The sequence below is a fragment of the Castor canadensis genome, chromosome 4, assembly GCF_047511655.1.
Source record: "Castor canadensis chromosome 4, mCasCan1.hap1v2, whole genome shotgun sequence".
Lineage (NCBI taxonomy): Eukaryota > Metazoa > Chordata > Mammalia > Rodentia > Castoridae > Castor > Castor canadensis.
This window is the reverse complement of record NC_133389.1, coordinates 78,337,248-78,352,604: the sequence shown is the minus strand read 5'-3', so window position 1 is coordinate 78,352,604 and position 15,357 is coordinate 78,337,248. Positions and strand designations below refer to the sequence as shown.

The 15,357-nt window shown below is 37.0% G+C and overlaps 1 protein-coding gene across 2 annotated transcripts in view; it reads left to right on the top strand.

The window, feature by feature from the left end:
- Cntnap5 (contactin associated protein family member 5) overlaps positions 1-14,538 on the top strand; it is an 826,603-nt gene extending 812,065 nt beyond the window's left edge. For both annotated transcript variants that reach the window (XM_074070497.1, XM_074070498.1), the window contains exons 23-24: positions 4,203-4,274; positions 6,744-14,538. In XM_074070497.1, the coding sequence (XP_073926598.1) occupies positions 4,203-4,274; positions 6,744-6,940 (269 nt within the window). In that variant the 3' untranslated portion in view covers positions 6,941-14,538. The remainder of the gene's footprint in view (positions 1-4,202; positions 4,275-6,743) is intronic.
- Positions 14,539-15,357: the final 819 nt, after the last annotated feature.

Below are 15,357 nucleotides of genomic sequence, written 5' to 3'. Positions count from 1 at the left end.
TTGTATAATAATGGAATAAAAACAGATCTATAGAACAATGCAACAGAATAGAAAACCGAGAATAAACCTAGAAATATATATATATAAATATATATAGAGAGAAAAAAATATAGAAATATATATATAGTCAACTAATATTTGTCAAGCATTACAAGAATATATAAAGAAAAAAGGTCAGTCTCTTTAACAAATGATGCTGGCACAACTAGATTTTTACAAGCAAAGAATGAAATTAGATCCTTGTCTTATACCATGCAAAAATAATCTTGAAATGGAGAATATAACTTCAAATATAAGACCTAAATAATAAAACTCCAAGAAGAAAACATAGAGAAAAATCTCCTTGACCTTGGTCTTGACAATAAAGGCAAAAATAAATGAGTGAGGCTATAGGAAATGATTAACAAAATGAAAAGGCATCCTATGGAATGTGAGAAAATAGTTACAAACTGTGTAATTGTTGAGCACTCAATACTCAAAATAGAAAAGGGGCACATATACCTCAATAGCAAAAAAAAAATTAACTGTTTGAAGTTAAGCAAAACATCAAAATAGTCATTTTTCCAAAGAAGATATACACATGGCCAACAGATATATGAGAAAGTATTCAGCAACATTAATCATCAGGGAAATGCAAATGAAATGACAGTGAGATAGTTTCTCATAACATAGGATGGTTGTTATAAAAATGGGATGAAATTAGGAGTATTGGTGAGGATGTGAGGGAAATGATGTAGAGTGATGGTAGAATACCACAATTTGATAAACATTGTGGGAGTTCTTAAAAAAATTAAGAATAGAATACCACTTCTGGATATTTATCCAAGGGAAATTAAAGCAAATTTATTAAAAACAGAAAACTGCACAGCATTATCATTCATATATATAAAGTACCCTTTTAACCTTCCCTTAGGCACCATCATCCTGAATGTCTTGAGATATATTTGGAATTGGTTTAATCAGGCATGACAGGTGACAGATACAAAGAAAACTGTCTTTGAATGAAGATTTTATTACTTACAGTTTCCCCCCCCAAAAAAAACACACTATATCAAATTCACATGAGGAAGTATGAGAGTTGGTCAGGAGGTACAAGGAATGAGGTAGAAGCATGACTCAGAGACATGATCATGGTCTCCATGGGGAGGAAAAGTGAGGCAAGGAAGGCACGCATGAGCAGCTTTAGGATTGGATAATCTGAGTAACTTTGGCCGAATCTGAGCTACGGGAATGGTCTCTCATTGACCCAAACCCAGTTCTGTGGTGTTTCAGGGCAGGATTCTGAAATACTGGCCCATCCAGAATGATTTAGATAAAAGGAAGACCAGGTATGAGGCCTGTGGATTCAATGACTTGTGTGTGACAACTATGGTTTCATTTAGATGGTTTCTTGTCTCTAGGAATTAGCTAGCCTTGGGAGAAGCAGTATCTCCCTGGCCAGTGAGGTACTCAAATGCATCAAAAAATGTTTAAAAATTTTAAATGATTGATTCACTGGGTTAAAATTGAAGCATCAGAATATATCTACAGATTGAAATCATATAAAGTAATCATAATAGACTCTACACTCAAACTATGGTTTGAAGCACTCAGAAGGCAAATGATTGATTAAAAAAGGAAATGTGTGTGTAGAGGTGTATATTTTTGGTGACAGCACATTTAGTGCTCAAGAGAAAATCCCCATAGGCATCAGATACAGAAATGGAAGTGTAGCATATTTCAGAATGGGAAAGTCTCATATAATGTTAGATACATATAATATCATAGACAGGTAGATAGATAAATAGATGATAGATTGGAGATAGATGGACAGATGGTGGATAGATGGAGATTGAGTAAGATAGAGGACAGATACAAAGTGACAGAGACATGTGTGTGTATTACGCTAAGGTATTCATTTTGAGAGAAAGGATACTTACAGCTAAATATGTCTCTAAATTTGTTAAAGGCAATTTAGGCAGGCTGTGAAGAAAAGAGACACTCTTGACATCAGTGGTTCAGTACTCCAAGGGTTACTTTGATGAAGGTGTTTATCAAGCATGGACATAAGCATGGTGTATATATTCTATTTTTTAAATTTTATAATCATATTATTGAAGCTGTCACCTTATCAAACCTGAAGTGTTTTATTTGTAGCCTTAGTAAGCACTAGGGAGTTAGAATTAATAAACAGAATTAATATGTATTAACCTATTAACATTAGAATATGATAGAAATGGAGAAAACTGAGTGAAAAATCATGGCTATGTTGATTTATAATATTAAAAAGTACTTCAAGGACTAAATCCAATGTAATTTCAAATAAGAAAAAGCCATGCTCTGAACCCTGGTAGACAGTTGAAATTTGAATATTTATGAGGAAGCAGGAAGCATTCCAAGAAATGGGATTGGTGTAGGGATGCACAAGATGAAGATGATTTTAAGAAGGTGTAATAACCAAATGAATTTAGATTTCCTTCCTTCCTACCTTCCTTCCTTCCTTTCTTTCCCTTCCTTCCTTCCTTCTCCCTCCCTTATGCCTTCTGCTACCATACCCCTTCCCCCTTCCTCTGATCACTTCCTTCCCTCTCCTCTGACTTTTCCACCTTCCCTTTGCCAGTGTATTTTCTCTCTCTCTCTCTCTTACAACACACACACATATTGTATGGGTGTATGTAAGCAGGTATACTACTAACCATAAAAGATGATTATCAGCATTATCAAGTTCCACTGTTCAAGTTTTCATTATAACCATCCCATCAACACTAGTAGCCCAGAACTCCAGCCTCATGCTGGTATCTACTTTAACTACTATATCCTTCCACTTGATGTCCTCAGCGCTCTCATTTTTAGTTTTCCTTGGATCCAGTTTTATGAGTCTTAAGAAAAACCCTGAATACAGAATAACCCATCACACTCTGTTCACTAAGTTCCACAAGAAATACCTGTCAAGTGTCTTTCATGTGTGTCCTTACATAGCAGAGTGGCAAGGGCTCTGGAACACAACGTATTAGGCTTGGTCTTTTCTTTCAGGAGCCTGATGTACCCCTAGTGAGCCTAGGACATAGATGCTCAGACATATGTATGTAGCATAGTCAGTACAATTATCGTAAGAAGCAGGATTTGTTGAACATTCATTGTGTTAGGCATTCTTCTGAGAACAGATATTAATCTATATAATTTTTATAAAAAGGAAATAATATTATTTTCCTCATTTGACAGATAAGAAAATGTACATGACACATGTCCCTGTTGATGTTATGAAGTAATGCATTATGGTTTCCAAACAAGTTATTAATTAAAAGCAAAGAAAGGGGATTTAGTTCTGCTGCTGTCAGTTCCTCTCGGATCTTGGTGTTTTCCTTACAATAATGACGTAGTATAGAAAGAACCTGACAGTGACTGTTGGAAGCCTTGGTTAGAATTCTGAATCTGCCACGAGTAAGCTTTGGGATTTTGAGCAAGTTACTTAATGTCTCCAACCTAGTTTCCTTATCTGTCAAAAAGAAAAATAGCACTCAGATTGTCATTTCCTTAGCATTAAATGATAAGATAATAAGGACAGTAACCTTTTATTAGTTGTGTAATATCCACCACATCCTAAAATTTTTATATGCATTGTATACATGCACATAAGTATTGATACTCAATTTTAATACATATGAAAATTGTTATTTAATAATAGATCTTGTGCAATGTCAGACCAATACATGGCAAAGCAGTATGCATACCCAGGTCTTTAAACTTGATGCTTTCTATTTTTTGTACTATATATACTAATTCATATACTGCTGTTGTTCTCTTGGCAACGGTTGCTCCTGAGGGTGTGGATTATTATGTACTTCCCTCTCAGTGGACTCAGAATCTTCTTGCAGTTGAAGAAAACCCTCTAGTTAAGAGGCAAGAGGTCTTAAGATAAAAGGTCTTTGCAATGTGTATGTTTCTAGGAAAGCAGAGAAAGTCTTGAGAGGAAGGCCAAGAGTAAATGGGCCAGGCATTACCCTCAGCTGACTCAACACTTTATCCCACAATTTACTTGTAAGCTAACAGGGTCTTCTAATGATGTGGTATAAGCAGTTTAATTTAAATGTTTTTTTTGTTGTTGTTCTTTGGGTTCCTTCCAAAATGTCAATTCACAACTATTTCAGAGTCCTTGGTATAACCTCCGGTTGTGTGTTATGTGCTTTCTCCCTTCAAGCTTTCATGTCTTTTACTCCTTTTAGATTCCTTTGGGAAGACAGATGAGAGGGAACCACTCACCAATGCAGTTCGAAGTGATTCAGCAGTCATTGGAGGTAAACCATTCTTTCTTGTTGCAAGTAAAAAAGATATATATGTTAGAAAAGATGTATATGATCCTTTACTCTTAGAAAAGTTATCCGAAATCTTCTTTACTTATTGCCATCCAGTACCCAGAGCTCACATTATCTGCCAGACTGTGAGTCTTTCCATGATTGTTCATGATCAAAGGCACCCTCTCCCTTTGTGCCAGCGGCTCTGTGGATTCATCCTGCCTTTGATTTATCAGGCAGCTGAGCACTGAGTCAACAGCTGGAGTATTTACTTCCAAACAGACAGCCTGTTCATTTCTTCTAGTTATCACTTTTCCCAAAGCACAAACAAAGCAGACCAATAAAACTCCATATGGGGAGGAAGCCACATTGGGGCACACAGACAGATGGGTGAAGACAGTTTTGTCGGGTATTCTCCAACAAGTGGTTTGGGTTAGATCTAATGAGCAGGGTGAAGCCCATAGGACTGTAGTTTCAAATCCAGTAGTCCATATGGTTACAGATCCTGATCTGCCTCTCTCTTGCTTTCTGTTTTCTTGAAGCTCATTGGCCTCATACTTTTTTATTCCATGTTTGCTTGTCTATTGGCTACAATAGCTTGATTTTTCCACTTGAGTCTTGCAACACAGAATAACTCCCAAACCTCGTGTAATTTCTATTAAACAATGTCTGAGAGACTTAAATTTGTTTCCATCCAAGAATCATAACCATAGCAGGTGCCCTCTCCCTGCCTTTGGCAGCTTGAAGGAACCGATTCACACCAGATGGAGTTCTTTTAAAAATTGGCAGAATCCATTCGTTTAACCTATACTTAATGAGCCACAGATATGGGTCAGGCACTGTGCTAATTATAGGGGTATGGGATTAAAATTGTGGGCTCTGCCCTCATAATAACTCACAGCCTGGGGATGAGATGAGTAAACAGAAGGCAATGGAAGCAGCGAGGAAAATTCCATAACCCTATAATTATGTAGAAACTCATTCCCTGCTTCCATGTTTTCACCACTCTTTTGATGATAGTGTCTTCCATTGTCCCTAGAGTCTTCCTGGCCTTAGGGTCAACCAGAACAACCTGAAAAATAGATCCAAAAAAGTCACATACAATAAAAGTAAGAAGGAATGTTATAGGACTAGGCAGAAGTTTGGCATCTCAGTTTCTAAGTTTGTCATCTGAGTTTCTTAAAGACAGAAATGTCCCAGTTTGAGATAGCCTGTGTCTAGAAGAGTTAAAGTACCATATAGTGTTGCCAGTGGGTGGACTCAGATGATCCTGGTTGAGAAGAACTCAGGTCCTTGTATCTCAGAATAAAGCACTGGACAGAGACACAGATTGTGAATAGTAGTATAGTGTGAGAGAGACAGAGTGAGGGGAGAGGGAGAGTAAGAAAAAAAGGGAGAGAGAGTGAGTGAGAGAGAGAGAGATAGATAGATAGAGAGAGAGCAGTATAGACAGGAGGAAGCACTACAAAACAGAGCAGTGGGCTCTGGTCAGAAAGCACAGAAGCTCCAATCTTTGTTCCAGAAGCACTTTATTGGTTATTAAGGGCAAATGGTGGGAAAAATCTGGGTGGTCTTTGCAGGAGGGCCTACAGTGGTTGACAGGTTTGAATGACAGGACAATGTTATATAATTTATTTTCTCTCTATGCATGTCTCCGGTCATAATGCATTCTGTTACAATTACATACATGAAATGTAGTTCATAAGTATGAAACTTTAAGTATGTGGATGGGGCACGTGTCTCAGAAGGTCATCTGAAGACAGGTTCCCCAGCCCCAGTGCATGTGATAGCTTTGGGATTTTCTCTTCTGCACAACCATCTTTTATTATAATGCAGTGTCTATTGGACTAACCACAAAAGGAGGTTCCCAAGACATTCCCAAAAAGATGTCTCCTGAAGGGATCTTGTCTTAGACAGGACTTTCATGATGTATTTTCTTGTCAGTATCCAACCCCTCTTGACCAAACTGTACTTCCCTATTCTATTGCCTCCGTGAGAAAGCCCTAAATTGTTGGTAAACATTTCACCATTAATAATATTTTAGAAAAAGCACACATATTACCAAACAAATTTACCTCAGGAGAGTATGTAGTGGGATGTGAGATAAACTTAAGTATTATTTTCTTGGATGCTCCAGTAATTTAAAAGATTTAAAGGTGACAAGGAAATATGCAATTACAAATGATTCTGACACATAATCTTTAAAGCAGATCTTAAAAACAGTTTACTAAGAAATCCTTTGCTCTTCCAATTTCATATTTATAAGATGAGATTCTTAGGCCATTCAACAAAATCTTTTATGATTTAAACTGGCTTTCTCCTTTGCTAGTCTGAAAAAGGAGGTTTTGTAGTAATTAAAAACTAATGGCATTTTAGCAGTCTTTATTTCTGGACCTCTTTGTTTGGTTGTTTTATTTTGTTCAACTCTCTCTTGATCTATGACAATTTCCCCTTTTTCCTTCTTCCTTACAGGGGTAATCGCTGTGGTCATATTCATCACCTTCTGCATTATCGGCATCATGACCCGCTTCCTTTACCAGCACAAGCAGTCTCACCGTACTAACCAAATGAAAGAGAAGGAATATCCAGAGAATTTGGACAGTTCCTTTAGAAATGATATTGACTTACAAAACACGGTGACCGAGTGTAAACGGGAATATTTCATCTGAATATCCACCGGGTCACTTGATACTTTTTTTTTGTGGTTAGTTCTTAATTCTTTTCTCCTTCTCCTCTCTCTCCTGTCTTTTAATTTTGGTCATTCTCTTTCTCTTCATGTTTACTTTTGGAACATATCTGTGTCCCCAAGCATTGATCCCCTTAACCCAGCTCAGGAGTCCAGGCAGCTATGGCTACTGCCTTCCTTTGTGATAACATGCATGGTGGTAAAAATGACCACTTGAGACACTGACTTTACTATTCTTAACAAGGAAGAGACACATGTGTACCTGTGCATATTCACTTTTCTGTTTCAGTTTCTAAAATGCACTCTTCAGTTTTGCAGCCATTCAATCTTGCAAGCTTACTTTGAACTTGAGCTCTGTGACTTAAGTATTTAGTGGTCATCCATGACATTCTTGTCAGGGAAATTTCCAGTCCATTTCTACCAGGGAACCCAAAGCAGAGAGAGAAACTTCAGGCCTGGTTTGTTTGGGTGGCATATTACAAGGAACAAGATGGGATTGTTTGTGCTAATTTCCTTACCACGGTAGCTCCTTGCCCTGATTCATCACACTTTTCACAGTGACTCTTATTCCCTGAGTATTGTCAAATATAGGCTTGTTAATAGTAGTGAGTAATTCCTTTGCTCCTTTCTTACCACTGTCTCCTGGGGCCAGTACTTTAGAGAAGCACACAATAGCATAAGCCTAGGTGAACCATGGACATAGTAGCTTGAAAATAGGAGGCCATAAAGAAAGCTGCTAGGAAATAGATATTCTATTACTTCAGAAACTTCCCCTCTAATTGTAAGACATGTTAGCTAGCCTATTCCTGGGATTATTATACTGAGGTTAAAAAAATTAGGCATATATATGTAAGCTCCTGCAGCATAAAAGAATGCAAATAAAACTCTAAAATAGTACCTGGTTCTGTGAAAACACATAACCCCCCCTAAACTCAGCTTTTTAAAAAAATGATAAAGAAATTCTAGGATAAAATACTGTAGGAAAAAAGGAGAAATAACAAACAGAAATTTTTCCTTCCATTCACTCATGAAAAATTTGGTGAAGAAAGAAAATGTAGATTTATAGATTTCACATTTTAGAAGAGAGAAAATGAATTTGCTGCTGTCCATTGAGCTGTTTTCTAAGAGGTTTAGGATGAACTGATTTATGTGGCATTGCAGTCATCTCCAGCTGGCCCACTGTTTGATTTCTGTATCACATCACATTTTCAAATCTGCTGCATGATGTATAACAAGGATGTACCTTAAACACACACACACAGCTTTTTTTTGTAGACTTACTTTTTTACTGGACTTGGTGATCAATCTCAGGCTCTTGGACCCTTTTTGTAACACAGTATAGAATTCATCCCTTTAAGAAGGCACCCTGAACATTCATGGATAGTAGTAGAATCTTGTTGATTTTGCTGTAACAATGCCTAAATCTTTGACCATTGGACACCTTGAAGTAAAAGACAAAGGAAAAACAACTCCTGGGAGTTGAAAATGCCAATAGAATATGGGATGTACTTGGTGATTCTCTTTACAAAGCAACTGCCCCATCTCTATTGACCAGCCTTGACAGTTGGCAGACGATCCATCTTGTTCTTAGTGAATCTCTTGCTTCTGATCATTTAACACTCCTCTGCCTAAGAAGGCTCACAATGAGGAAATCAGCTTCATCTTATTTCAAGTCCAGGGCTTTTCTTTGAGTTTTACAGCTTGTGAGGTATGGGTTGAACTCGTAATCGTATTTCTAAAATTTAAGATGCTCTGAATAGACATTCTCTCTTTAAAATTTTCTGTAAATTCTTACTTAGCTACTTCATCAGTTAGGAAATAATTATCTTTTTGTTAGTAAATTTATTTTAAAAAAATGCTAACAAGTATATCTTTTTATTTTTCTAGCTTTAATAAAATGGATGATCACTTAATAAAATGGAACATCTTTAAATACTATTTTTCCCTGCCCCTTTCTCCATTTTTTTGAATTTTCTAGTCTACAAAAGACTATATAAATCAGCTTTTTGCTTGGCTACATATTCTTTTGTCATTTGAAGCAAAAATAACCATGAAGTGTAGTAGGTTTAGTGTAGAGCATGCCCAGTAGTGAAATGAGAAGGTATGAGTACTAATGATGGAACTCTTTTTTATTCATGTCCCTAAGAAGTGAGGATTACATTTTGCTGAAGTGATGCTATTGGAAGAAATGGAGGACTAGTTAAGGCCATCTCTGAGTGATATACAAGATAGATTTTCTCATCTACTTGCAGAGAGTTGTGTAGGGTAGAGCACATGTGAAACTCTATCCTCTATACCAAGACTCTGCGGTGTCATCCTTGCATGTGTGGAGTGTATGGACCAGTACACTAGGTACTACAAACTGAAACGTGGGTGAATGCCAAGGCAGTGCATCTGCATGTCACTGTTAGAGGTAGTCTCAGGGTGAAATCAGAATTATTTTCACAGGGTGTGTTATTGTATAAGTCCAGAGAACACTATGACTTTCACCAGGTTTATCTGAGTAGCAATCAAACCTCAACCTCAAAGCAAAACTCACTTTGTAAGGAGAAATAAGTGCCGGTTCTGTCTTTGCTCAAAAGTACTAATATCCATATCATCTCATTCAGTTTTCAATTGTGTGAGTGTTTCAAACTATAAGCAATTATAATTTAAAACTAGACCTTGGGAACATTTTAATCCTTCTTTAACCACATTTTCTTAACAGTGGTATACAAGTTTTGTGACTGCATGTTCTGGCCACCTTGACCTCCATAATCTCTTCCACTTTACCAATCTTTAGCAACTGCTCTTTACAGAAAGATTTTGTGGAATATCATCCTTTTATAGTAAAACCAAAAGTGTCTGTGCAATATCACATTGTAAGTGGCATGCTTCGTTGATATTATTTCCACCAAACAAATTACTTATTGGGCAACAGTATTAGTTGCTTACTCTAAAATATTTTTAACACCAACTACATCATTCACTTTTTGCATAGGTTACATTTTCAAGGGTTTTCCTGCAAATTTCTCTAGAGAAACAGACATTTGTCACTTCTCTAGAATATTTTCATGAATAGCTTAGAACAGAGATTTATTTTAAAGATCCAGGGGCTGATAGTTAAAAAGAATTGTTGTCTTTACTAACAACAGAAGTGGTCCTAGCCTGACTTCTACCTTCTTTCAGAACTGTGCTCATCACCACACAGCAGAAACAGGATCAGAGCAAAAGGAAATCAATTGCTCTCCTTTTTTCTGTACTCATTCATGAAGTATATATTGAATGCCCATTTATCCAAGGGTTGGGCTAGGCATTGGGTGTACAAATGTATTTTGCAGCTTTCTCCTGCTCTTGGGGCATTCAAAGTCTAACAGAGGTATTACATGTTGTTCAATAGGGCTATGCATAAAGTGCTATGGAACACAGAGCAAAGACCTTGCACAATTATTTCATAAAGCACTTGCTAGAAATTTCAAGAAACCAACAAACTTCTGGATAATATTTACAGTTTTATTTCATATTTATACCTTACTCTTGCATATGAATTGCTTTGCGTCTCCTCCCCAGGACAAATATTTATTCAGGTGTATTTATGTAGAAGAACGTTGACTGATTGTTTTGGGACAGCAAGAGTTTATAGTCCTGTTCTCTGACATAATTTGGAGGAAGCTAAATTCTTGGCATTCTTGTAGTTCTGGTTGATGGATTTCAATAGTCTTTTTTCATGAGTCATACTTAAGTGAAGACTTGAAACCCTATTTGGGGTAAAAAACAACAGTCTCTACTTCTGCTCTTTTCTTTTCTCAGTTCTTTAACTGTTATCCATTTGTGCTATTAAATGCCATTGCTCTTTTATATGTTTCTGAAGGTGGCATTGTGGTGGTTCAGTGCTTCCTAAAACCATTCTTTGTCTTAGAAAAAGCCATGACATCTTGTCTACCAACTGCTATGGCTCCCTTGAAATTTCCCCACAGCTACAATCCATCAAACCTCTGCTGCAAAACCAGCCAGCAAGAAGTTTTGAGACACCTGTATAGTTCTACACTCATTTTTTCTCAAGCTGAAGACTTGGATATGTTTAATCTTCAATTGTCCTACAGGTTGTGTGTAGATTAAATAATTAGAAAGAGGCTTTGCTGTTTATACAAATCACCAAGGAGGTTAATGGAAGATGGTGTAGGCAAACTCAAAACTTTTGGAATACTTAGAGGATAACTGAGTGCTATTTCATGTTTTTGCAGTTTGCAAATGTTTTCATTAAGTGACACACAGTGTAATCAGTGTAATGGAATTGCCTCCATACAGTTTTTGGATCTTTTGTAACACCTAACCCCTTACCACACACTTACATAAGCCATTTGGTTCACAGACTTTTGTTGTCCTTAGTTCTCAGTGTTCAAAAATTCCAAATAGCTGAACCACCAAATGGGGACAAATGCTAGTGTAACACACACACACATATACACACACACATGCAGACACAAACATATACATAACCATAGTAAAAGTAGGGCTGTTACACAAGTATTCTCCAGGAACTTCACATACATATCTGTTTTGTAGGGAGAGACACATTACCACTTTGTTTTGACAATTATTTCAATCCTGCATATAAGGTTTTAAAAATTTACTCTTTTGCTAGTTTTGAGTGACTTTTTCATCTTATTTTGCACTAAGTTACTCTGAGGAGAAACAGAAAAGCACATTTTGTAGTAACACATTGCACTTTGTAAGCTAGTTTGTCTTTTGTAACGTTGATAGTCTCCAAAATGGATGAGAAGACATGAGCAAGGGTTAAGGCAAAAGTTGTTTTTTTTGTTTCAACTAGGCCTGCTGGGAACCTATCAATGAGAAAGAAATTCACAGCAACAGTCAGTGGTTGTTGTAGGTGAGGAAGATCATTGTTTCCACCATGAATCAGTGACAGCTCCTCTTCCCACTTTCCTGGCTCCTAAATGAGGTTGTCTCTTTAGTACATTTGGACCATTGTCTTACACATTAAGGAAGAGGCAATATCACTGGCTTTGCATGAAACATTCTCTACTCATCTTTGCATGAATTTTTGATCCTTCTCAGTCCTATTTCAACAAAATTATTTTTCAAATTTTGTTATTTCAGCAGGATTTTCCTAGGGTGCTTTTATTCACTACTATTATTTAACCTGCCCAAAGTGAGCACCTAGATACAGCTTTAAAATCAACTATCAAAAATCTCCCTACATCCACTGTCCAGAATCAGATCCCCCATGGCTGAAAGTCCTGAGATCTTGGAGTCAGAGCAGTTCTTTCTTCCTCCTTCCTTGATCCATAGGCATGAAGGAATCATAAAAATGTGTGATGCTCTCCAGTCCTGACAGTACACACTCCAGGAAGCCTCTATCTGGAAACATGACTCGCCTCAGTTCTCCTCAGCAAATGGTAGGAAGAAATTAGAATAGTCCTACGATATGACCAAAGGTGACACTAACTATGAGTGATTACAACCTGGTATTATTTCCATTATCATCCTCTTGTCCCATGCTGCAGATCCCAGCAGTAAATCTCACAGGGCACACAAAAAGGCAGACAGAATATTGCATTGCTCTGCAGTCTCATTGAAATCCTCCCCAAACGTAGTCACTTTTAGTGCAGTTAATATTAATAGTCATCTGAATGGTCATACTTTTACATTGTAGTCAACCTTTAACCCCAAGAGTTTTACATGAAATATTAACATAGTCTCTTCTCTTTGAATGGCAGTATCAACCAGTGTAACCATGTTCTGCCTTAAATACTCTTGCAAAAAATACCAAACCTTGCTTAAAGTAGCATAGTTATATTGTGAGAAGGACTTTATATTTGGCCAAGAGCCAAGACCGAGAAATGTCTCTTGAATCCATTTGACTGGCTCCCTGACGTTCTGTGTTGTCTTGAACAGAGATTTCCCTTTGACAACTAGCCTGTTGCAAGAAGGCAGTCATATATAAATGAATACACATGGCTACCTTCTAATAAATCTTTATAAAATACAGGCAACAATTCATATTTGGCTCATGGAATTTCCCATTGTCTAAGGTAGAATATTACAGTGCTCATTTCAAATGGGATATCAGTCTCTCTCTGGCATGTTCAGGCCCTCTTTTTTGAGTTGAGAGACCAGGGAGATTGTCTTTAATAAGTAAACAGCAAAATGCAAAATAATCTCCCAAATATATACTCATATATATGGCAAACTATTATGATAAAAGCACAAAAGAGAGGCAAAAACAGGTCATCTCTTTTGCAGATCTTCTGAAGTATCCTTGATCCTTTGGACCTTCTGATTTTTGTTCCTATAACAGAATCCCAAGTGATGTTGCCTCATTCCAAGTCAGTTTTGTAGACCACGTAACATGTCTTAAGACACTGTATGAGGAAGATAAAAGTTAGCCTTAGATTTCTTTGTTTTCTATGGTTATTGTTGTACAGAAGAAAGACTCAAACTGTAAATACTGTATATTTAATAAAGAGACTTTTGTATCATTTTGTGTGGAATACGAATGTGTCTTGTGTTGTTCTTGGGCTAATGAAAAGTCAAACAATTAATCCCTAAGCTCGAATTCTTTTTCCTTAGACCATTAACTTCTAGTCAACATGACCTGTGGGGTTTCTGGAGAAACATGAAACTCCCACTGTCTGGGTTTATTGATTTCAACATTGTTGAAAGTAGTGTCTTGGGCTCTCTCATTGCTCAGCTGTGTTATCCCCAACTGCATCTCTGGCACAAAAGTGTGTAATGGCAAGCTCATCAACTTGGTAAAAAGTCAAGTTCAGGATTCTGGAACCATCCTGGTTTCAGCATCCTAAGGGAAACCTGTAGCCTCTACTGACCCTTCACTGGCATTCACTCTCAGCAGCTGCATTACTTTTCCCATCTTGCCTGTGTCAACTTGCTACATCAAGTTGACTCTACATGTTTGAAAGACTACATTGCTGTGAAATAGAACCTACCTTGTGTGGGTTTATTCCATTTATGGGGCAGTTAGTCAACACGAAGAAATTAAAAACTGACAATTTTGAACAAAGAAGTGACATTGTCATATGAACCATTTACAAAATCATCTAACTGCTCAGTTGAGAATGGACCAGAATGCAACAGAAAGGGAGGAAGAGAGAAAACTTAGGGTCTATTTCAGACATGAAGTGCAGGGACAAAAAGCTTAGACTGGGACACCAGGGTGGCAATAGTGCTAGAGATTAAGAGAGTAAGATGGGTCCAGCCAGAGCTGATGGGGATTGCTGATGGGGTAGAAGGGGATAAGATGGAAAAAGGGATGATGAGAGGGAGAAAGGAAGCAAAAGCTTGAATGTTTGGCTTGCCTGATGAATTGATAGAAGCTGCTTGTTTTTACTGTTGTGCTGGGTGGGGGTAAATTGTGGCATTTGCAAAAGTTCTTACAATATATCAAATATATCATACTTAAAATCACCCCCTCCACCACTCTCCTTTATCCCCGCTCTGTCAATTCCTGGAACAGTTTCAACAGGTATCATTTTTTCCATTTACATACATGTATGCACAGTATTTATACTACATTCATCCTCCGTGCCCTTCCCCCACTTTTCCCCCCTCCCACTGGTACCAATTCCACCAGGCAGGACCTGTTCCATCCTCCTGTTCTCTGATTTTGTAAAAGAAAAAAATGACATTTTTGTTTGTTTAAGACAGATACACAGGGAGTTTCCTTGTCACATTTCCATGTATATATGTATTATAACCTATATTGGTTCATCTCTTCTGTTTTTCTTCTTTTTACCTTAGTCCCCTTCTTATGGTGGTTTCAAAAGGTTTAAAAATTCTATATATTCTTATATAAATTCTTATATAAAGAGTACATCAACCACATTCACTTTCTTAACTGCCTTCTTTCATCCTCCCACTCTCATATGTGACCTCCCTTAGTGTGACTTGTTTTTCATAATATTGTTATATTTGTATTAAGACTATATTCCACATGTGAGTGAAAACATGTAGCTTTTAGCCTTCTGATCCTGGCTAACTTCATTTAAGATGATGTTCTCCAGTTGCATTCATTTACCTGCAGATGACAGAATTTCATTCTTCTTTGTGGCTGAGTACAATTCCATAGTGTGTAAATACCACATTTCCTTAATCCATTCATCAGCAGTGGAATAGAAAGAATATCTTGGCTCTTTTCATAGCTTAGCTATTGTGAATAATGCTGAAATAAATGTAGATGTGTACACCTCTTTACTGTAACCCATTCCTTCTGGTAGATATATCCCTAGGTGTAGAATTAGAAACAGTTTTTTTTTTTTTTTCATGGCTTTTTTTTTTTGTTTATTATGTTTCATTTCAAGGGATGGAAAATGACTACAAATCAAGAAAGATTATAAGTCTATAATTTTAAGCATCCAGTTAGACATTGAGTGTAGGTAT